At 51.3% G+C, this 22209-nt stretch overlaps 1 protein-coding gene across 3 annotated transcripts; it reads right to left on the reverse strand.

Annotated features, from left to right (window-relative positions):
• Window positions 1-4416: 4416 nt before the first annotated feature.
• On the reverse strand, window positions 4417-18348 carry ALAD (aminolevulinate dehydratase). 3 transcript variants are annotated; one of them, XM_077769909.1, is made up of 13 exons: window positions 18252-18339; window positions 17643-17733; window positions 12917-13100; window positions 11993-12043; window positions 11433-11529; window positions 10958-11093; window positions 10773-10856; window positions 10584-10672; window positions 10002-10057; window positions 9827-9914; window positions 9652-9738; window positions 8942-9071; window positions 4417-8327 (listed from the first exon to the last, which is right to left on the reverse strand). In XM_077769909.1, the coding sequence occupies exons 3-13, from the start codon at window positions 13027-13029 to the stop codon at window positions 8266-8268; spliced, it is 993 nt and encodes a 330-aa protein (XP_077626035.1). In that variant the 5' UTR covers window positions 13030-13100; window positions 17643-17733; window positions 18252-18339; the 3' UTR covers window positions 4417-8265. The 3 variants fall into 3 exon arrangements, with proteins under 3 accessions (XP_077626035.1, XP_077626036.1, XP_077626037.1); XM_077769910.1 differs by lacking the exon at window positions 17643-17733 and having other exon boundaries at window positions 18252-18348; XM_077769911.1 differs by lacking the exons at window positions 17643-17733; window positions 18252-18339 and adding an exon at window positions 13188-13279.
• Between the last annotated feature and the right edge of the window lie 3861 nt (window positions 18349-22209).

The following is a 22209-nucleotide window of genomic DNA, read 5'->3' on the forward strand; positions in this document are numbered from 1 at the left end:
GCCAGAGGCCCGCCCCCTCCTCGCCCCGCCCCCGGCCTTGGCCTTGGCCGCTCCTCCTCCAGCCGTTGCTCCAGCCTCTCCGGGCCCTCGTCCACCTCGCTCCCTCCCGCCGCACCCTCACCTGCCTCAGTGAGGCGCCCTAGGCCACCCGCCCACAACGCACTTCTTTGCCTGCCTTCTTTCTGTCTCCCTCTCTACCCTTGCGTGAGACCCCACACCCTTTCAATCCCCGTCCGCCCCGCCCCCACCCGCATCTCTCGGTCACCTTGCACACTCTCCTCCCTCTTTGCCTGCCCCGCCCTCGTCGTCTGTCCCTTATCTGCCTTTCTGCTATGTCTCCCTTCTCCTCCTCCCCAGACCCTTCCGCCTTTCTCGGATCCGGACACCCCGGGGAGGTTCCCAGGCTGACTTGGGAAAAGGGAGATTTGGGACCCCGCCTGGCTTGCCGAGCGCTGTGTGGACTTGGGCAGGGCGCTGTCCGTCTCTGGTTTGAGTCTCCAGTCGGTACTAGGAAGGAATTGCTTTCATTTGGAAACTTGTCTGAGGGTAGAGTCCTCTGCAGCCATCTAGCCATCTAGCTGCTTTTTTTTTTTCATTTGATATACAAATGGTCCTCCTCAAAAATGTTTAAAAGTTTAAATTGTGCAAAGTAAAAAGCCCAATCTCGCTCGCTAACGACTCATTGAGCATTTATCTTCCCTGACTCTGTCCTTCGCTGAGGATGCGGTGGGGGAAAAAAGACGGGATTCCTGCCTTCCTGGTACATGAGATGGGCAGAAACAGACCAAGTAAGTAAGATTGCAGATAGTGATGACTGCTATAAAGGCAATAAAACAGAATGGCGTCTGGAACAGTGTTGGGGCCTCTCTCGGTGAGATGGTTAAGGGAGGGGCAAAGATCTGAATGGCGGCCTGGTGAAGATTAAGGGACAAGTATTGCAGGTGAGAAACAGGAGAGCAAAGGTGCTGGGGCCCCAGCCTGCTTACTGAGCTAGGGCACTGGCTTGCGGGGCGGAGCCGGGTGGGGAGAAAAGGCCGGCCTCTGCAACCCCCCACCTCCACCCCCATTCCCCAGGGGTTACTGCAGCAGCAGTTTTAGTTATTATGCTATCATTTTTCTTTCTTTTTAAAAATTTTTAAAAAAATGTTATGTTTATTTCTGAGAGAGAGAGAGAGACAGCGTGAGCAGGAGAGGGTCAGAGAGAGAGGCAGACACAGAATCCGAGGCCGACTCCAGGCTCTGAGCTAGCTGCTAGCACAGAGCCCGACAGCGCTGCCAGCACAGACCCGCGAGCCACAAGATCATGACCTGAGCCAAAGTCGGATGCTTAACCTACTGAACCACCCAGGCACCCCTATGCTATCATTTTTCTAGGAGCACACAAACAGGCGTATATTTTCTTTCTTCTCCGCCTCCCACCCCCTCTTTTTAAAACAAAACTTCCTCCTATATTCTAAGGCTGGTCTGTTCACTTCATTCAGAACCACCTGACCCTTCCTGGGCTCAGGCCTGGGAGGAAATCCAAAGTACAGAGTCACAGACCCTAGGCCAGCAAGGGGGAGCTTGACTCCCAAGCTCAAGCTCATTATGTGTTACAAGTGTGATTCCTACCAGTAGGAGTAGAAACAGTGAATGGGAGGCCAGAGGCCCATCTACATTTCACAGAAGTGGAGTTCGCATTCCAGGGTCATCTAAAGCCCATTTCCTTAGGTTCTGGTCCTCACCTCTGCCACCTGCTTCTCTGTGAGCCCTTCACTGAATTCTTTTCCTCTCTGGGCCCCAGTCTCCAATATGCAAAATCGGGAGACTGGACAAAATCACTTCCAACTGAAGTCCAGGCCAGCTTCTTAGTTAATTTCCAAGGTAATTAACTGTGTCCATGGAGCCTCAGTTTCTCCATACATCAGGATTAAGTGAGATGGCATGAAAAAGCTCTTTGAGAAGATGATTCTTTTTTTTTTTTTTTTTAATTTCTTAGGGGCCCCAGGCTAACTGAATAGGTAAGGCATGCGACTCTTGATCTCACCGGTTGTGAATTCAAGCCCCACGTTGGGCATAGGGATTACTTAAAATATAACAATACGACAAAAATTTTAAAAAATCTTAATATAGTTGACACACAATGTTACATAGTTTCAGGTGCACAGCGTAGTGATTCAGCTTCTTTATACACAGCATCAGCTGTGCTCACCACAAGCGTAGCTACCACCTGTCACCACACAACACTATTACATCACTGACTGTGTTTCCTATGCTGTACTTTTCATCCCCATGACTTATTCATTCCATACTGAAAGCCTGTGTCTCTCACTCCACTTCACCTGTTTTGCCCATCTGTCCACCCCCTTAAAGATGAGTCTTTTCAGATAATTGAATCTCCTGAGAGGTTAAGGATTTTGTTGGGTCACATAACTATTTCAACCCAGGGCACCTGTTGCACAAGGTGGGCGTGTCCATTATAATCCATGTGAATGTGACCCTCATTTTACTGTTTGTCCTTTACATTCTGCCTTTTTCTTTCTCTGAGTAACATTTCAGCAGAGATAAAGGAGACTTGAGTGTCACAGAAAAGCCAAGTGCAGGTCCCTGCTATTCTGAAACAAGAAACAATCTTTAAAAAAATTTTTTTAGTGTTTATTCATTTTTGAGAAAGAGAGTGTGTGTGTGAGCAGGCGAGGGTCAGAGAGAGAGGAAGACACAAAATCTAAAGCAGGTTTCAGGCTCTGAGCTGTCAGCACAGAGCCTGATGCTGGCCCCAAACCTGTGAATCACGAGATCATGACCTGAGCCAAAGTCAGGTGCTTAACTGATTGTGGCACCCAAGTACCCCAGAAACAAGCTTCTTTCTGGTTTGCCAGTTCAAAAATGGGTACACTTGGGGCACCTGGCTGGCTCAGTCAGTAGAACGTGTGACTCTTGACCTCAGGGTCGTGAGTTCAAGCCCCACACTGGGTGTAGAGCTTACTTAATGGGTATAGCTTCCTAAGTTGGGTGGCGGAAATCCTCCTTGGAGGGTTTCATCCCTTGATCTATCCTGTGTGGATTCTGGGCTCATGATTCCCCCTGGAGACGCCTGGTGTGTGGTCATACTGAACATTGCTGTAGTCCACTGCTCTTTGGGGAAGCCAAGTTTTTTATATGAGGCTTTTGCACTGGAGAACCTCATATTCTTATACATAAGTAATCCCAGCCTGGGGCCGCCAGACATGTTCCTCTTTACCTAAAAATGTTCATGTACTTATTTAACTTATATTAAAATATATCATAGAGAAATGTACAAGCAGGTGTACATGTCCTTGACTTCTTACAAGGTAAACATTCCCATGCAGATAGTACTCAGACCAAGAACAAGCACTTCCAGAACTCTTGAGACCCAGTCTACTTCCACTTGCTTACCCCTCCCCCCACATGGTTTGTTTTTGAACAGTATATAAATGGAATAATACAGCATACACTCTTTTGTCTTGCCTCTTTTGCTCAAAATTTTTAAGATTTATCCATGTTGCTACACGTTTTTGCAGGTCATTCATTCTCCTACCTGTAATATTCCATGATATGAATATCCCACATTTTATTGTTTTATAACAAATGTTACTACTTTTTAAGATTTTATTTTTAAGTTGTTTCTATACCCAATGTAGAGGTCAGACTCACAATCCTGAGATCGAGTTGAATGTTCTACCAATGAGCCAGTCAGGCACCCCTCTTGTTTTCTTTTTCTTTTTATTAAAAAAATTTTTTTAATGTTTTATTTATTTCTGAGAGAGAGAGACAGCATGAGCAGGGGAGGGTAAGGGAGAGAGGGAGATACAGAATCCGAAACAGGCTCCAGACTCTGAGCTGTCAGCACAGAGCCCGACACGGGGTTCGAACCCACGAACTGTGAGATCGTGACCTGAGCCGAAGCCAGACGCTTAACTGACTGAGCCACCCAGGCGCCCCTTGTTTTCTCTTTTTAAAGTACTTGGAGCTTGAACTCATCTCCCTGAAATCAAAGAGTCACATGCTGTACCAACTGAGCCAGTCAGGCACCCCAGCACAATGTACTGTTGATGGGCACTTGGGTTATCTCCAGTTCTTGGTTATTACAAATATTAGAAAGTGCGGATATGAACATTCTTGAATACGTAGGTCGCTGGGTGAACATATGCACACATTTCTGTTATGTAAATACCTAGATGTGGAATCATGGGGTCATGAACTCTACTTCATGTGTTCAGCTTTCGTGTTTAGGGCCAATTTTCTGAAGTGGTTGTACAGTCATGGCTCAAGAGTTTCAGCACCTACACATTCTCAACCATTGACATTATTTCTTTTTAAAGCTTGAGGCACTCTGATGGAAGTAGGGTGGCAGCTCATTGTGGTTTGAATTTGAACTTCTATGTTGACTATGTGGAGATAACACCTTTTCATATATGCATTGGCCACGTTTTTCATTTATTTTTGTTAACACAAATAACACAAATATAACCTTCTTAGGTAAAATACATGAATAGAAAAATGCATCTGAAGCTAGGATAATACCTAAAAAGCTAAAGTTCCCCTGGAACCAATCCCTGCCCCAGTTTTAAGCACTGGGTTTGGAGTCTGGCGATCTGAACCCCAGCCCTGGTCGGCCAATGGCTTGTGTGGATTTGAACAAGTTCCCTTTCTGGGTTTGTCTCCCATCTGTACAATCAGAACGTGTAACTTGATGTTCTCTGAAGTCCTCTTGGCTGTGCTGACCACTGTTTCGTTGATTGCAAGACACTTCATTTGCCCCTATATCCATTCTCTCCTTTGTCCGTAGTAACTTAGCCCCTGGGTTTCAGCTGAGCACCCGGCCGCCCCACTAGACTGTTTTCCAGCCTGCCTTACACAACTAGCTGTGGCCGTGACTGAGTTCAGACAAGAGCTTACAGGCAGAACTGATATGTGCCACTTTTGGGGTGCACCCGTATAAAGAAGCATCTTGCCTTCCACTCATCCCTCTCCTCTTTCTGCTGAGGGAAAGAAGCTAATGGTGGAAACGGAACTTGCCATCCTTGACCATGAGATGGAAGCCGAGATGTGTTTAGGAGGGTGGAATAAGGATGGAGCCTGGATCCACCGCACCACGTAGCTGACATGGTCTGGACTGCTCAGAGGGAAATATTTCCTTCTTAGCTATCATTACCTTGGCTTTTGTTATGGCCACTAGACTTGAATCCTGACTAATACAGGGCAACTGGGGAATGACTTTAAATTGGGTGTGAGGGCAGGTTTTCTCAGGAAGTGACATGTGAGCCAAGATCTTAAAAAGGAGACAGTCACACAGATTTTGGGGGAAAGCATTCCAGGAAAGGGGGACCACTCTGCAAAGCTTGGAGACTCCTGTAGACTTCTGTGTAATGAGGCAGACCTGGTCAATCACAGTGCCACATCTCCCATGCCATTGTGTATGGTGACTGAATGAAGGGGCTGGTTCAGGTGACCTGAACAGGGCCAGTCAGAAACCTCCAGAGATCTGTTGTGAATGATGAGAAAGGGCCTTTCTTTGGGATTATAAGTCATAAGGACCATTTAAGGATCGTGTGGCTGCCAAGTGTCCAAAACCCATCTTAGAATAAAGCCAAGAACTAGGAAGGGACATAGCCTCCATGACAGCCTTTAACCCTAGACTCAACCACACTTGACCTTATTAAAATCCAGTTATAAAAACCAATCATTTCCTTTTTTGCTACTGAATTGGATTCTGTCACTTGCAACCATAAGTCCCTGCAACTCATGAAATCTACCTCCTAAACCCACTCCCTCCTTCATGCCCTCTGTCTTCACTCCAGTCCAGCCTACAGAATCTCTCTTCTGCACTTTGCCAGTGCTGCCAAATGTTCTCATAAAATGGAAAATCAGAGCGAGTCATTCCCCTGCTTAAAATCCTTCCGATGGCTTTTCTTTCTCTTGGAATAGTCTGGAAAGGCTCTCCATCTTCCTTATACACATGGCTTTTGACCACTGCATGGTTTGGCCCTGGTCTTGCTCTACTCAATTCAAGCCATCTCTCCTTTCATCATTCACTGTGCTCCAGACACACCTGCTTTGTGTTCTAGCTCATTCTAGACGCGGAGTTCCTTCTGTCTGGAATGCTCTTAGCTTGGTTGCTCATCCTTCCGGTCAAGGGTTAAATATCAGCGTCTCAGGGCAGTGTTTTCTGACCCTTCAAACTCAGTCAGGTCCTGGTGACCTTCACAGCCCCTGTCCCCACATCACCAGTGACACATCTACCTCCTGGTTCTCCTCACAGAGACCCTCATCCTCATTCCACTTAACCTTTACTTCTGGGGGGACTAGGACATAGGCAGAGTGGTTTGCCTGCCGTGGACTTTGTACCTAAAGAGCAAGGTCTGTCTGCCGTCCCGATGCCGACAAGAACCAGGCCTCATATTAGCTTAGCAATGATGAGTCTGGGATGGTCCTGAAGAACATCCCCTTCCACACTAATCAGAAATGAGCTCAGGGACCAGGGGACAAGAAGCCCAGTGGCTAACATGGCCGAAGGTTCTGGTCTGGTCAGAACCCTGAGGCCCATCAGTGGCGCATCTCCAATCAGAGCTTCAGGCCTCCAGGTGGGACTTGCAGGCTCTTGACTCCTTGGAAGGTGAAGCTTTACGACTCTTCAAGCCCCGGTTTGGGCTGGCCACCTCCCCAAACGCTGAGGATGGGGGGGGCGGGGGGGGGTCAGGTCCTCAGTGAGGTCAGCCTTGGCTCTGGGGAAGACACCAGGAGTCAGAGGAGGCCGGGCTGTCTACAGGAGCTGCTGGGAGCTTATAATTGCACTATTTAAAATGGATTGTACTGCTTTAAGGTCTGAATCGAGCTTGCTTTGGCCCTAGATTTGGAATTTCTTGTCACTTTGCAGTTGGGCAGGTAGACTTGCAAAATGGCCCCTCGTCAGCTGGGCCTTCACCTTTACTAAGAGGAGCATTATGTCGTGAGTCTCAGAGGAATCACAGCGCGCAGCCAGGCCCCCACGCCAGAAACCCACGAAGGCGTTCTTGTTTCCTCTCGCCGCCTAGACTTCAAGAGCTTAGGCAAAATCTGCTAATTCTGCCTCTGAAATGTATCCTGAACACATCTCCTCCTTCCTCTCTCCACTGCCACCACCCTGGTCCAGGCCACCGTCAGTGCTCTCTGTGCTCTCTGGGGTCTGCAAAATAAGACCAAGCTTCTTACAAGGTGCAGGGCCTATCTTTCCAATCTCCACTCCGGTCAACTACCCTCCTCATCGGCATCCTGCTCCCCGGGGCTCTGCCAAGCTCCTCCCACCGCAGGACCTTTGCACACTTTGCGTCATTCTTGCAGCTTCTGGTGCACTTGCCTCTGCTCTCCGGAAGGATCCCTTCTTGTCCCTCAGCCTCAGGGAGGGCCTCTCAACCACCCTCTCAAGAGAGACCATGAGTGTTGTTCTCAGTGTCAGACCCTTTCTTTCCTTCAAAGCACTTGTTGCGACTTGTAACTGCTTTGTTTTCTCATTGTCGTCTGTCTCCCACTGGAGACATGCGTAGGTTCTACACACAGAGACAGGCTGAGGTCTGCCCTGATATACCCCCAGTTCCCGGCACTGTGTCCGGGCACCGAGGGGATGTTCTTAAAAATTCCCTTGACAGAAAAACCCTTTTGGTGGTGGCATCTTGAACAGGCAGGAGCTCCCTCTTTGTTTCTGAATTCTGATCCTCAGGCAGCGTTTCTGCTCGTGAACAGGTAACTCTCCTCTGGGTATGCGGCTCAGAGCAGACGGTCTCAGGCAGCCTGGTGACACGGGCCTGGCTGGGAAGCACCTTCCGGAGGAATCGTGGCAAATCTCAACTCCAACCCCGAAGATGTCAGTCTAGGCCTCTGTCCCAGGGCTCAGCTCTGCTGCCAAGGCCTCGGGCTTTCCAGAGCTTCTCATAATTCAAGATGAACTTGCCCTGCTCTTCTCCTAACGCTCCAAGCCCCTCTCCCGGGCCCTGCCCTTGACTCCTGGTGGCTTTCAAGCTGAAGCCAATCCAGAAGAAGGGGAGGGGGGTGGCGGAGGAGGGCCTCAGGGATGACCCAGGGGAGGGGCGGGGAAGCCTGGGATGGCCTGAGTGGTTCGCTCTGGCAAGCTGGCAGAAAGCACGGAGGGCTGCCGGGCACCTCCAAGCATGAGAGAGTAGGAAGAGCGCGGGGCACAGTTCTAAAGCAGCATTCACTTTGGATTTTACTTCTCCAAGATCCCGGGACCTTTTACAAGTTCTAGGTGTGGGGTCTCATGCACTGTAGCCATCACTCCTCCTTCAGCCACTGCAGCAGCTGAGGCGTGTAGTAGGTGATGATGACGTCGGCACCTGTGGGGGGACAGAGGCAGGAAGTGGGGAGAGGCCGTTCATCAGCTCTGGGGGCACCTTCCGGGAGATGAGGGCCAGGGGCGGGGGAGGCGACTCTGGTGAGGAGGCATGGCCCATGGGCGTCACACCGTGAGACGGAGCCAAGCTCGGGTCAGTGAGGGTTCTACACGCTGTGTGACCCTGGGCAAGTCATCTTCTCTTACTGGGCCCCTGTTTGCCAAATGCACAGCAGGAGAAATAAGTAGGTTGTAAGAGATCTTCCCACGCTGGGTGCACACCAACAAAACCAGTTCTGTTTACGGGGTGGTGGGCATCTGCCGACTATACATACCATCTCATTTAATCCTCCTGACAACCGTGCATAGGTACTTTGTATCCCCAGTTTATAGACAAGGACACTGAGGTTCACAGAAGCGGCTTGGCTGAGGTCTCAAAACCTAAATGCTTTCTTCACTCTTCCATGTTCTGTTTGGCAATTCTGCATCCCCTCTTCACTCTGTGTTTCGGGACATTGCTGGTCTTTCCCCGCATGACACCCTAGGCTGTCTCACGGCTTTATCTCCCTCTCTGGGCAAAGTGCCTATCAGCCCCGTGGCACAGCCCGGCCTGTTTACCTGCGCGGCGGAAGGCGGTCATGGCCTCCAGGACAGCAGCCTTGAGATCAAACGCCCCGGCCCGGGCTCCGTGCCACAGCATGGCGAACTCTCCAGAAACGTGGTACACAGCAAGAGGGAGCTCAGGGTGCTGAGGGAAAGCAGCGGTGGGCACACAAATTGAAGTGGAGTGGCGGGGTGCCTCTGGGAATGTCCCTTCCTCCCTGCCCGAACCTGTGAGCATCTCAAGTGCCATGACCTGTGTCACTGCTGCTGACAGCCTGGCCCATTTTTTTCTTCTTTTTTATAATGCTTATATCTTTGCTTGAGAGAGAGAGGAAGAGGGAGGGAGGAGCAGAGAGAGAGAGGGAGAGAATCCCAAGTTGCCTCCATGCTCAGGGCGGAGCCTGACAAGGGGATCGATCCCAAGACCGCGAGATCATGACCTGAGCCCAAATTGAAAGGTGGATGTTTAACCAACTGAGCCGCCCAGGTGCCCCTAGCCTGGCCCATTCTGGAACTGTGAAAGCACAGCTGCTCCAAGGCTCCTGTGAGCCCTGGGGCTAATGCCTGTGGTGGTTCTGGGGCATGGATGTAGTGGAAGGATTCGTGTCCAGGGGCAGACTGCTCTGAACTCAGGGTCTGCAGCCTCTCGGTCTGAGGTCCCAGGGTCTGTGGACAAACTCCCTCGTCTCCCCGAGCCCCTGCTTGTCTCTGCTCCGTCTGCTCACCTTGTCCTTCACCTCCCGCACGATGTCCAGGTAGGGCATTCCCGGCTTTACCATGAGCATGTCGGCTCCTTCCCGTACATCCCGGGCCTGAGGGGTGAAGCACTGTGTGGGTAGTGCCCGGGTGGCGAGCAGGGAAGGGGCCGGGCTGGGTGGGGCTCGAGCTCTGGTCACTCACCACTGCTCGGAGCGCCAGGCCCCGGGATCCCGGCGGCAGCTGGTAGCAGCGGCGATCTCCGAAAGCGGGGCTTGACTGGGCCGCGTCCCTGGGAAGCAGAGGCATCAGGGTGGGCTCTGGTTCTGGGCTAACAAGTCAGAGGCCTGACAGCGAGCCCCTGCCGATCCCCACTCACCGGAAAGGTCCGTAGAAACAGGATGCAAATTTGGCACTATAGCTCATCACTGATACCTACGGGGAGAAAGTGGGGCGCAAGCTTCAGGCAGCCTTTCTGGATGTCCCAGGGTGAAGTGACAGGGACAGGAAGGATGCAGGCTGGGAAGCAGCGTGTCTGCGCTCTGGCCCCATTACCACTCTGGACCTTGGTTTCCCCATGTGAGGCGCAGAGATTGAGATGGATCCCAAAGGGCTTGTCCAGTGCTGTTTTCACTTCCATGATTCTTTTTTTTTTTTGTTAGTTTTTTTGTTCATTTAATTTTATTTTTGAGAGAGAGAGCGGGAGAGGCAGAGAGAGAGAGAGAGAGAGAGAGAGAGAGAGAGAATCCCAAGCAGGCTCCATGGTGTCAGCACAGAGTCTGATGCAGGGCTTGAACCCACGAACTGTGAGATCATGACTTGAGCCGAAAACAAGAGCCGGATGCCCGACTGAGCCACCCAGGTGCCCCTCACTTCTGTGATTCTTAGCATGTGTGGGGACAGGCTGGTCCCGGCTATCTCCGCACCCTCCCTATGCCCCTCGCCATACTCCCCACCCTACCCTGTTGCCAAGTCCATGTGCCATCAGGGCCTCCTTGATGGCTTCCACACGTCCATCCATCATGTCCGATGGGGCAACCACCTGACATCCTGAGGGGCAGAGGGTGGCCTTGAGAACTCGGGGACCCCCGTACCCACTCTGCCACCTCCCTGACCCGGGGCTGCTCATGTCTGCCGAAGGCTCACTCACCTGCCTTGGCATAGGCCAGTGCTACTTCCGCCAGCCGCTGGCGGCTCTCCTCGGCCTGGAACGCGCCGTTCTTGCCTAGGAGCCCTGTAGGACACATGGCTGGGTTTGGGGGAGCGTCTGGGTCCCTGGCCCATCCCACTTGGGAACTCACCACAGTGGAGGGCTGGTGGAGGGGGGGAACTCACCACAGTGACCGTGAGAGGTGTAGGGACACAAGCAGACATCACAGGCCACCAGGAGGCTGGGGAACGTCTTGCGCAACAAACGGATGGCCTCGACGGTCGGGGAGTCCTCAGAGTCAGCTGCAGAGCCCCGTTCGTCCTGGGGGCCAGGGAAGGACAGAGCGGCAAGTCTGCGACCTGAAGCCCTCCAGACGCAGGACAGCCAGACCTCACAGAGCTCATGGCCACCTGCGCGGGGATGTGGTAAGGACTGTCTCCATTTTGCACAGGGCCTGTGACCTGCCCGGTCAGGGTGTCACAGCCCTACTCGGCTTCTCGTCCCTACACGGGTGCTGTCATTAGGTAGGGCCGTGTCCACTCACCCAGGCCCCAGGACCAGCGCAAGGCTGTGATGAGGGTGTGGTCAGTGTGGGACTGTGGCTCAGCCGCACGCCTACCTCCCTTCGCCCCCCCTCCAACTCTGCTGCCGGTTCTCCACCTTGGGGACTCTGCTGGGGACTCCAAAGACCAGGACGCAGCGCAGGCCCTCTTCCACCAGCGGCTTCAGCATCTCTTCCAGGCGGTTCACACCATATCTGTGGGGGGGAGGGGCGGAGGGTTGAAATGAGGTAGGTCCAAGGCAATGGGTCCCCTCACTCATCTGTTAAGAGCCTAGCTGCATGGCTCAAGGACAGCTCAAGCCCCACAGTACAGGGAGGGGTGGGAATCTGCCCACCAAACAGATGGGAAAACCAAGGCCCGCAGAAGCAGAGCTAGGAAATTTAGCTCGGGAAGGCTCCTCCGAGTTCTCACTGAACTCCCATTTGCAGTTCCGCCCTCCTCTGCTCTGACACCTCTGGTGAACGAATGGATCGCTTGTCCCTCTATGAGACTGCCTCTTCTGATGTGGAACAACTCTGGCCCCGCGAAAACCCTTCTGTCTACTAAGCTCAAGTGAGCCTCTCCACCTCTTCTACCTCCCGGGTCGGCTCCCTGGCACCTCCACCTGGGAACTCTCTCCCTCCGTCCTCCCCTGGCCCTCCCCACCACGTGCCCTACCTGGCCACTCCTGGGAGGCTGTCGATGGGCTGCACGTCATCAGGAACATCCCTGCAAGAGTGGAAGGGTGGCGGTTACGGACTGGGGGCTGTGGGAAGGGCCAGCGGCAGGCGAGTGATGGGGACGGATGGCGGGGAGGTGGGAAGGGGTACAGAAGTGGGGACGGAGGGAGGAGGCTGGGGTCCAGTGTCTGGCTCCCTGCCTGGCCAAGCCCGGGGCCTGAAATAGTACCAGGAACAACCAAAGAGTGACAGTGACAGCAGAAGCGGCTGGACTAAACGAGCAGTAATCACAGGAAAGAGCCAAATAGCTAAGAACTTGAACTCTAAAGTCAGAGGGCCCTCGTCGGCCCTCCCAGCCACTTACTGGCTGGGCAACCTTGGCCAACTTGTACCATTTCTCTTTGAGCCCCAGGCCCTTCATCTGTATGTGGGTGGATGCGTTCATTCATTCAACAAATATTGAGCCTTTATTATGTGCCAGGTACTGTTCACTCTCTGGAGATACAAAGTGAACGAAACAGACACAAATCCCTCACGGAGAAGATAGTCTAGGGAATAACAGCCACACCTTCTTCACACGAATACTGCCAGGACCGAATGGGGTAATACATGTAGGCGCTAGCATAGCACCCGGTACACAGTAAGCACTCAGTAAGTGTCAGCCGGTGCTCACGGCTGCACCTCCTACATGCACACAGCTCTTTACGGTCTACGGAATGCCTTCTCAGCCTCTGTCTTACGGCAACAGATCAGGATGGCAGACCAGGTTATTATTCTTCTTTTCCAAGTGGGAAGATTGAGTTCTTCTTAAGGTTTGTTTGGTTCCTAGAACTTGTCCTTAACCCACTCTCAGTCTCTCCCTCTTTTTCACACCCACACACACACACCCACCCCAGAGACCTGGACCGTTCCTGGGACTCACGTGACAAAGATGGGGTAGATGAGGTTGGCGGTGCTGAGGGTGGCGGTGGCCGTCTGCCAGGTGCGAAGCAGGGGGTGGAAGTAGCCGCTGTGCAGGACCGACTGGGGCTGCATGGCGGGCACGGCAACAGGCAGCTGGCTGGCCGCAACCGACGGCTCCCGAGGGGTCTGCTGTGTGCCCGGCTCTGGGGGACAACAGGAGGCACATGAGATGCGGTCCCTGTCCCCAGGAGAGGGCCACCCCCTCCCCCCAAGCTCTTCCAGATTCCTGCCTCCGCGGCTTTCCGGCCGGTGCACCTCCGATGTGGTTCACCAATGCCTGCTGGTCTGCGGCGAGGTGAGTAGAGAGAGGGAAGCAGGCCCTTCGGACACTCTCCTGGCTGCTGGTTTCGAGTAATAAGATTTGGACTTGTACTCTATACGGTCTCTCTCTCTTTCGAAAATAACATTTCTCTAGCAACTCAATTTTACTGTATTTTATCCAAAGAAATGAATCAGTGAAGGGGTGGAAATGAGGATGAGAAGCACTGACCTGGCCAACATTCAGACTGTTTATTCCATGAAAAACGTTCGTGTGCTTGGCAGAAATTTTAGATAAGCAAAAAGAGAAAAATCTCCTGTAATTCTACCTCTAGAGAAAAGCACCATTAACACCTTGGTCCAGAGACTTCTGGCAGGTGCAACACACGCTAAGAGGATTAAATAGCATGTGACAAACAGACAAGACAGGCTGGTAGACAGACAGAACTCCAGTAGGGTGGCCACAGAAACGGTCTCTTCCAGCCCGAGAGCCTCCTGCTGCTTCCCAAGCACAGGCACCACTTGGCCTTGGCCACTTTCTGGTCCTGTTCACCCTGTCCCCTAACCTAGAAGGTTTGTGCTCTCTCCACACCCTCGTCACCCCCAAATCCCACCAGGCGCTCCCCCCCTTCCCTCTCCCACTGAGGCCTCTCCCGCCCAGATCCTAATCTCTCTTATGTAACAGCTCTCTGTGGATCTACCTTATGTCATTCGGGTAGACAGCGCTTCTGCAGGGNAATGCCAAATAAGCGCTGTAAGACAGAAGGAAGCTGGGGCATTACATTTGTTTCCTGAGCACCTACTACGTGGCAGGCCACGGGCACTTGCGCACAAGATTTCTCATCGAGGCGCCACTACAGTCCAGGTGGTAGGGGGTTGGGAGTGCCTCTCAGAGAGGAACCCCCCACAGCAGACCAGGGCTTCCAATGCGAGTTTGGAGGTTAGAAGAAGCTTGTTGGAAGATGGGGGCTTAAACTTGGGTGTTTCGGGATGAATGGGTTCAGCTCAGCGGAGGGAAAGGGGAGAATGTTCCCTCGGGAAGGGAAGTGAGGGGCAAAGGAGGAACGGCTGTTCTGAGGGCTGAGGAGGCAATCGAGCATGCATGTCCTAGGGAGGGGACCAAGGGAGGCCAGGCTGAGGACCGGGAAGATCGGGAAGATCGGGGTGGGCGGGGTAGGAGGAGCCTGGTCAGAGGCTGTTAGGAAGATGATTCTGGCAGGCTGAGCAGAGGAGCACAGAGACGGTGGGGGTAGTTGGGAGGAAAAGGAAGGGCCGCCATAAGGCAGCCAAGAGGCAGTCTCTCGGGACGGATGCTCTGAGCTTACGTGACCCAGACGGCAACGGAGACAGGGACAGGCAGGAAGACGGTGGTGGGGAGCTGAGCTGTTGGAGGTGCCTGGGACAATACTCAGAAGCCAGGGAGGGGGAAGAAAGAGCCACTCATCTCTCCTTGTACGAATGGGACCTCAAGGCCCAGGGAAGGGCACGGACTTACCCAAGGTTACCCTTAGCGAGGGGAGAGGCTAAAACAGTAGGGCCAGCAGTCTGGTGTGTCAATTCCCAGGCGGAGAGTGGGGATGGGGGTCCTCGAGGCCGCAGCTAATGCCATTCTCTCAGGTCCTTTCAGCTCCCTCCCAATCAGCTCAGGGGCCCACTTTATCCAGTTCTCCTCCTTGGCAGGGCTGGGGTTATCGGGAACGGCACCAGGACCCGCCCCACCACCACACCCCGCGGCCACCACATCGTCTGACACCGAGGCCAGTCAGGCCTCCCCAGTTGATGTCCCAGCCCCCAAATGAGCAATCAGTCATTCAGCAGATGCAAAGTCCTAAGTGCCCATTTTAAGCAAGACTTTGCTGTCAGGTCTGCTAGGGGGTTGGGTCAGCTCAGAGAGGTTAAGTCCTTTGCCTAAGACCACACAGCTGGTTAGTAACTGGGCCAGAATTTGAATCTGTTCTAGACAACAAATACAAGGTTTTATTTACCGTACCCCATGATCCTGATAAATACTTGATTCAACAGGCATCTCTCTGCCTCTACTATCTTTGCTTTGTGGGTTGGAGAGATGGAGGCTACACGAGAGAAAAAGATACTGACTATGTTGTGTGCTGGGGCCACTGGACTGGGTCCCTTTGCATAGATCTCATCTAACCATGGAGGCTTCCAGCTGTCAGTGATAAGGAAATGGAGGAGAGGTTAAATGATTTGTTTGGAGCCCATGCCTCTGATTCACTTCCTAGAGAACAACCTTTGCAGCAGGACCCTGGCTTCTGGAACTCAAAGCTGCATTCCACTGACCTCAGCTCCCCATCTACTTTAGAAGGCTGGGCCAGCAAATGTCTTCTGCTTATCAGAAGCAGCACAGCAGACGGCCGGGAGCTTTGCAGCCCAAGCTCTACCATAAGGAGGCTGGAGGATGGGGGGACAAGGGTGAGTGGGTTGAAAGAAGGCCTCACTAGGGCACTGCCATTTGCTTCTGTTTCTTCTCCCTCTTTTTTTTTTTTTTAAACGTTTATTTATGTATTTTGACACAAAGAGAGAGCGAGAGCACACACGAGTGCAAGCTTGGGACAGGCAGAGAGAGAGAATCCCAAGCAGGCTTCATGCTGACAGCACAGAGCCCAACACAGCGGGGGGCTGGGGGGGAAGGAGTGAGGGGGGCGATCTCATGAACTGTGAGATCACGACCTGACCCACAAAATCAAGAGTCGGCCACTTACCCTTCTGAGCCACCCAAGGTGCCCCTGTATCTGTTTCTTTAATCTTAGGGTTAGGAAGACACTTGATTTGAGAAACGGGTGTCAGTGCTGAGAAAATTAAGAAGTTGAGAATCACTGGTCCTGTTCATCCCTTACATTCTGATGTGGAAAATGAGGCACAGAGAGGCAACAGGACTTGTTTTGACATCACACGGTGAGTTAGGTACAGAGCTGGACTTGACCATGAGTCTCCAGACTTCTAGTCCACTGCCCTGTTACCTATACCACACACTGTCATTCTGTTACAGCAGGCACTTAAAAAATATTTGTGGAAGAGAAAAACAGCCCTTAAGCCAGAGTTGCCTGTTTGCAGAGCCAAATCCAAGCCAAGGTTGTTTTGCTTTGCAAGAAGTCCCTCATGACTGGGAGATTTCCACACACTTGGGAGGGCACTTCCTCCAAATCAAGGGAGCCTGTAAGCCACAGCTTAAATCCCGTGACACCTCAAAGACAATAGCAAGTCACCATGGGACCCAGCACCTATGCTCACCCACATCAGAGCACGTTAGCTTAGCTGGAAGGCAGCATAGGGTGGTGTAGACAGAACCCTGTTTCAGGGTCACAGAGGCCCAGGTCTGCTCTGTGCCGTGTGGGCGACTTTGGGGAAGGTTGCTGGCCTTTCAGGGCCTTCATTTCATAATGTATAAAATGAGACTGATACTATCAAACTTGCAAAGCTGAGGGGATTAGATTAGAGGTAGTTAAGGTACGTGTCTGGCACCAGGTAGCGGCCCAGTAAACACGTAGCTACTACTTTTATCATAATTTGGAGCAGAACTGAGCGGGAAGTAGATCTCCAGTCAGCACAGCTGTGCCTTCCCCACCACACCCAGAAGGGACAACTTGCCCTAAACCTGTGTGGCCACAGGGTCTTCTGAGATATCTCAGATGCTATAGTAGAGGGTGGACTAGATGTTATCCACGGGAGGGGCCTGTGTCTCCGGGAGTCAAGGATGGCTTCATGCAAGAGGTAGTTTTGCAGACTGATTACGAAGGTATCTCCTTCCTTAAGTACTAAGTTAGGACCTGAAAACTGCCAGTGGGGGGCTTGGGGGAGGGGGGTCAGAAGGAGCTGCAAGGCCTGATCTTCCCAGGTTATGCTCTGCTGAGGATTTCAGAGGCTGTGCTCTTGGCGCAGAGGGTCGGGGACTCTGCCAGCTCTGGCAGGCTCTGCCCTTTGTCAGAGAGGAGGCAGTCAGGAGGGCCAACTAAGTAGAAGGTGGCCAGGGCTGAGAAATCCAAAGCCCCAGAAGGGCCCAGGACAGCAGCTGCCAGGCAGTTCTGAAAAGGGACCAGCTAACCAGCATTTCCTGAATATCTGCCCTGGGCCTGCCCCAGTGCTGGATACAGGGATTAACGAGAAGCATGAGACCCAGGCCTTGACCTAGAGCTTTGAAGAGCCCAGCCTCTTCTGGGCTTAGCTGTTTTGGAGCTACAATGAGAATCGGCCAGTTCCACAGCTTCCTAGAGTAAGAGGCCCCTTAAAGCTTGTTGATTATATCACTGAAATAATGGTGAAGTGGGCTCAGAGAAAGGCAGACACTGGCTCAAGATCCTGCAAGGGGTCAGTGGCAGATCTGGGGCTAGAATTCAGGTCTCCAGAAGCCCAGTTCTTAGTGCCCACCATTAGTCCTTGCTACTTTAAGTACAGATTTCAAAGCTACTTACCGGCGGAGCTGGGCTTGTGGAGAACTCTGAGGTAGGAGGGTATGAGGGAGGAGGCAGAACGCTGACTCTGGACTTGGCTTTAGATGACAGCCTGATGGTTAAGCATATGGGATTTGGAGTCTGTAAACACAGGTTCAAATCCTGGTTCTCACTTTCCAGCTGTGCGATCTCAATTTCGTATCTGGTAAATGGGGACTTGAACCGACCTCAACAGGCTGTTGTAGACTTAATGGGCCAACGGATGTGACTTATGTATAAATCTAGCACAAAGCGACTTTTACTGTCTCCACTTCCTCTGCCCCATCGTCCAAGGCACCTCAACCTCTGCACTGACAGACAATGCCCCAAGGGTCTCCAAGGGAGTGGACCCCAGAGAAGAGATGCGGAGCCAGGAGCCGGGCCCCCAATGGCTACATCCCCGCAGAGAACCCAATCCTGGGTGCAGCGGGGCAATCTAAGCCTAAACAAGGGCTCCGCAAGGACGCTGTCCCCGGCTGCACCGCCAGCGCTTTAGGCGCACGGCACATCTGGGCCTGGGGACAAGGGATTCTTGGTGCCACAGCCCCCACCTCCAAGTCCGCGGTCTCCCCGAGTGCGGTCCCAACTCACCTGGTTTCCTCAAGGACTCGGAGCTGCGGCTCCCGCCACCGCCGTAGCTCGTTTTAGTCTCCCGGGGCCCACGTGGGGGCGGTACGGCTTACCCGGAAGCAGCTCCCCCCTTGCAGTTCGCCCCAATCAGCTTTCAGGCCGCGCCCCCTACAAGCCCTTGGCCGCGGGCTAGTCAGCTCCGGCTTCAGCCCCGCCCAAGCATGTCGAGCCCTGGCCAATCAGGTGTGCGGAAGGGCTGGAGGGTCTGCGTTTCCCCCCAAACCCCTCCACCGCCCCTTACTTGGGGCGGGAGCTCCAATAACGGAAGGACAGACGGATCTTATGTGGGGGCGCGGAGGTGATGCAGGAGGGATCCCTGAGAGTCGGAATCCGAGGTGGTTACAGCCCTGAGGTTCTCTTTACTTCCCAGTCTGGCGCTTTCTTGGCGCCGGTTAATCGTTGAAAGAGTAATTGGATGTCAAGGACATTAAAACAACACCTTAATGCCGAACACAATAGCTACGTCCATTTTTGCAGACTGAGTATTTTAAAGCTGTTGAGTTCAGCACCAGGCGGCCTTCCAGGTTTTCAGAGCAAAATTTATTCCAGCGTAATTACTCATGGCCTGTTCTGTGCCATGGATTTAGAGATGTGATGTGAAAAGACATGGGCACTGCGGAAAAGCTCTGAGAGGGGCATCAGGCCAGTCTAGGATGGGTACAGTGCGACATTTAACCAAAGAGGTTTTGGGCAGAGTATGTGCAGGGGAAGGAGGGAACCAATGAGGTTTATGGGACTTGGGTGAACTGGTGGCATTGGGTGGGTGAAGTAGGGGTGGAGATCAATACTCTAGCAAAGGAATGCCCTTTATCAAGGCATTAGGGTCATGAAAAAGCCGACTTTGACTTGTAGAGGAGGCCAGTGAGTTGGTTGTATTACACTTACTCTCACTCTGATTTTCTCAAAATCGGTACCCCAAAATTGTCTTATACCTCTTTAAGTTCCAAGTTAAATAGGCAGAGACTTAATGCTAGGGAAACACGAAGTTTCCAGCTACTGGAGTTCTGATCTGTGGTCAAATAAGGGAGATGGGACAAAGAAGCCATATTTTTGGTGCATTTAAGAGTCAAGGACAGTACCATGCATTCACTTACCTAATTTTGATGACAATTATGTTACTATCCTCCTTTTACAGACTGGGAAGACAACCTCTGTGAGGATTAAGCAATTTGCTGCGTGTCACACTGGGTTTTCTCGGCAATACCTACTAGTCATGCTCTTCAGCTCATGTGGGTGATTAGTGCCTCCTCCCCTTAGATCCCCTGCTCATTTCTTTCATGACACCAGGTCCATCTCTGAGTGTATTGATAACTAAGCATAATTAGGACTATTTACCTCAAAGAGTCGAAAAAGGGTGGAAAATTTAAGAATGTTGCTGTTTGGTGTAATCAATTTCTCATATCTTATTCTTGGTGAGAAGACCTGTTCCCATTCTCTACCCTACCCCAAGTATTTGAAAATACTTTAATCCTTAATCTTTGTCTTATCCACAGAGTAGTGTGAATACAACAATGTGAACACATCTTAAATATAATGTTGAACAAAAGGAGCACAAGAATACATATTGTATGATTTCATTTATATGAAATACAAATCAGGCAGAATTCACTTGTGCTGTTAGAAGTCAGGATAGTGATTACAATGGGGGAGGACAGTGACCGGAGGGGAGACCAAAGAGTTTCTTAGGGTGCCAGGCATGTTGTCCACTGATCTGAGTGCGAGTTACATGGATGTGCAAGTTCATCAAACTCTACATTTATCTGCTTACAAAGCCCACAAACCCCACTAAACTATTGTGAATACTTCCCAGGGAGGTACAAGGCATGGTCCTAAATGCTGTGAAGTTCATAACACGAGATTAGGGGATGCTGGGGACTGGAGGGAGGGAAGCGTGGGGAATAACTGCTTCACAGGTACAGGGTTTTATGTCGGGGTGATGAAAATGTTTTGGAGCTAGACAGAAGTGGTGGTCGCACAACACAGTGAATGTGCTAAACGCCACTGAATCGGTCATTTATTTTATTAAAAAATTTTTTTTTAATGTTTTATTTCTGAGAGAGAGAGACAACATGAGCAGGGGAGGGTCAGAGAGAGGGAGACACAGAATCTGAAGCAGGCTCCAGGCTCTGAGCTAGCTGTCAGCACAGAGCCCAACGCAGGGCTCGAACCCATGAACCGTGAGATCATGACCTAAGCCAAAGTTGGACGCTTAGCCGACTGAGCCACTCAGGCACCCCTGAATCGGTCATTTAAAAATGGTTAATTTTCTGTTCTGTGAATTTCATCTCAATTGAAAGATAAAATCAGTTCACTGAATGCAATGTGGTATTCTGGAGTGGATCCTGGATCCAAAAAGGCTGTTAGCAGAAAAACTGGTGGAATAAGAATAGTTTGTTATTTGGCATTTTTCCATTTTTGCAAAGGTACCATGGTTATGTAAGATGTCAACACGAGGCAAAGTTGGGTGATGATTATATGGGAACTCTCTCTACTATGCAACTTTTCTGAAAACTCAAATTGTTCCAAAATAAAAAGTTTATTAAAGAAAAAAAGAGAAACAGAAGGCCACAGACCGCTAGACAGGATCCTGGCTTTCATAAATTAGTGGTAAGATCTTGAGCAAGTCACTTTTCTCTGATGAGCCTCAGTTTCCCATCAGCAAAAATAGGATTAGGCTGCAAAAGTAATTTTTTTAAAAAATATTTTTTAATGTTTTTATTTATTTGTGTGTGAGAGAGACAGTGTGAGCAGGGGAGGGGCAGAGAGAGAGGGAGATACAGAATCTGAAGCAGGCTCCAGGCTCTGAGCTAGCTGCCAGCACAGAGCCTGATGTGGGGCTAGAACCCACGAACTGTGAGATCATGACCTGAGCTGAAGTCGGACGCTTAACCAAGCCACCCAGGCGCCCCTGCAAAAGTAGTTTTTAAGAGATTTTTAAGTTTATTTATTTTTTGATAGAGCGAGTGAGCATGAGTGGGGGATGGGGACAGAGTGGGAGAGAGAGAATCCCAAACAGGCTCCACACTCAGCAGGGAGCCTGACGTGGGGCGGATAGGGACCTGGGTCTACATCAAGAGTTAGAGGCTTAACTGACTGAGCCATCTAGGTACCCTGATTTTATTTTATTTTTTAAGTAATCTCTATACACAATGTGGGGCTCGAACTTAGAACCCCAAGATCAAGAGATGCACATTCCACTGACTGAGCCAACTAGACGTCCCTGCAAACGCAATTTTACCTGGGTAAGGATGAAAACCGTCTCAACCTCCAAATCCAGATCAGAATCTCTAGGCATGAAGGACCGTGGCTCACAAAAGATGAGATTTTTGCCTTAACCTAATAAGCAACCTTCAAAATTCAGATACAACTACAGGAATGATTAGAGTGCTTGGAAAAAACAGGTTGATAACCTCGGATTCCTCCCAGTTCTTTTAAGTAATCTCTACGCCCAGCATGGGGCTTGAACCCACCACCCGGAGCTCAAGACTCATGTGCTCTGCCAATTGAGTCAGCCAGGCACCCCTTAAGTTCTGTAGTTTTAAGTCATAGTTCCCACTCAGGAAACATAGCTTTTCTTAGGTAGTCAAAATGTGCTAACTAAAGCCAGGTGCAAGGAGCAAGGAGGTCTTTTGGGGATTCGATGACTTGGAGACTTACACAATAAAGTAGAGATGGATTGGAATAAATGGTAAGGCAATCCCTCCTTAAGTAGGTTTTGTATATGAGGTTTAAGTATGGACTTCAAAGGACAGTGAGGAAATGGAGCATAGCTCTGTTCCAGGAAGATTCACTGGGCAGGCAATACACAGGAGAAGCCAGGGCGAGCAGAGATGAGGCACAAAACAGCTCAAAGGAAGCCACAGGAATCCAGATGGCGTTTGAGAACTTAGCAGAGTGGTGCTCTCTTCCCAAAGAAAGG

The sequence above is a fragment of the Crocuta crocuta genome, unplaced genomic scaffold (genome assembly GCF_008692635.1).
Source record: "Crocuta crocuta isolate KB4526 unplaced genomic scaffold, BGI_CrCroc_1.0 scaffold95, whole genome shotgun sequence".
NCBI lineage: Eukaryota > Metazoa > Chordata > Mammalia > Carnivora > Hyaenidae > Crocuta > Crocuta crocuta.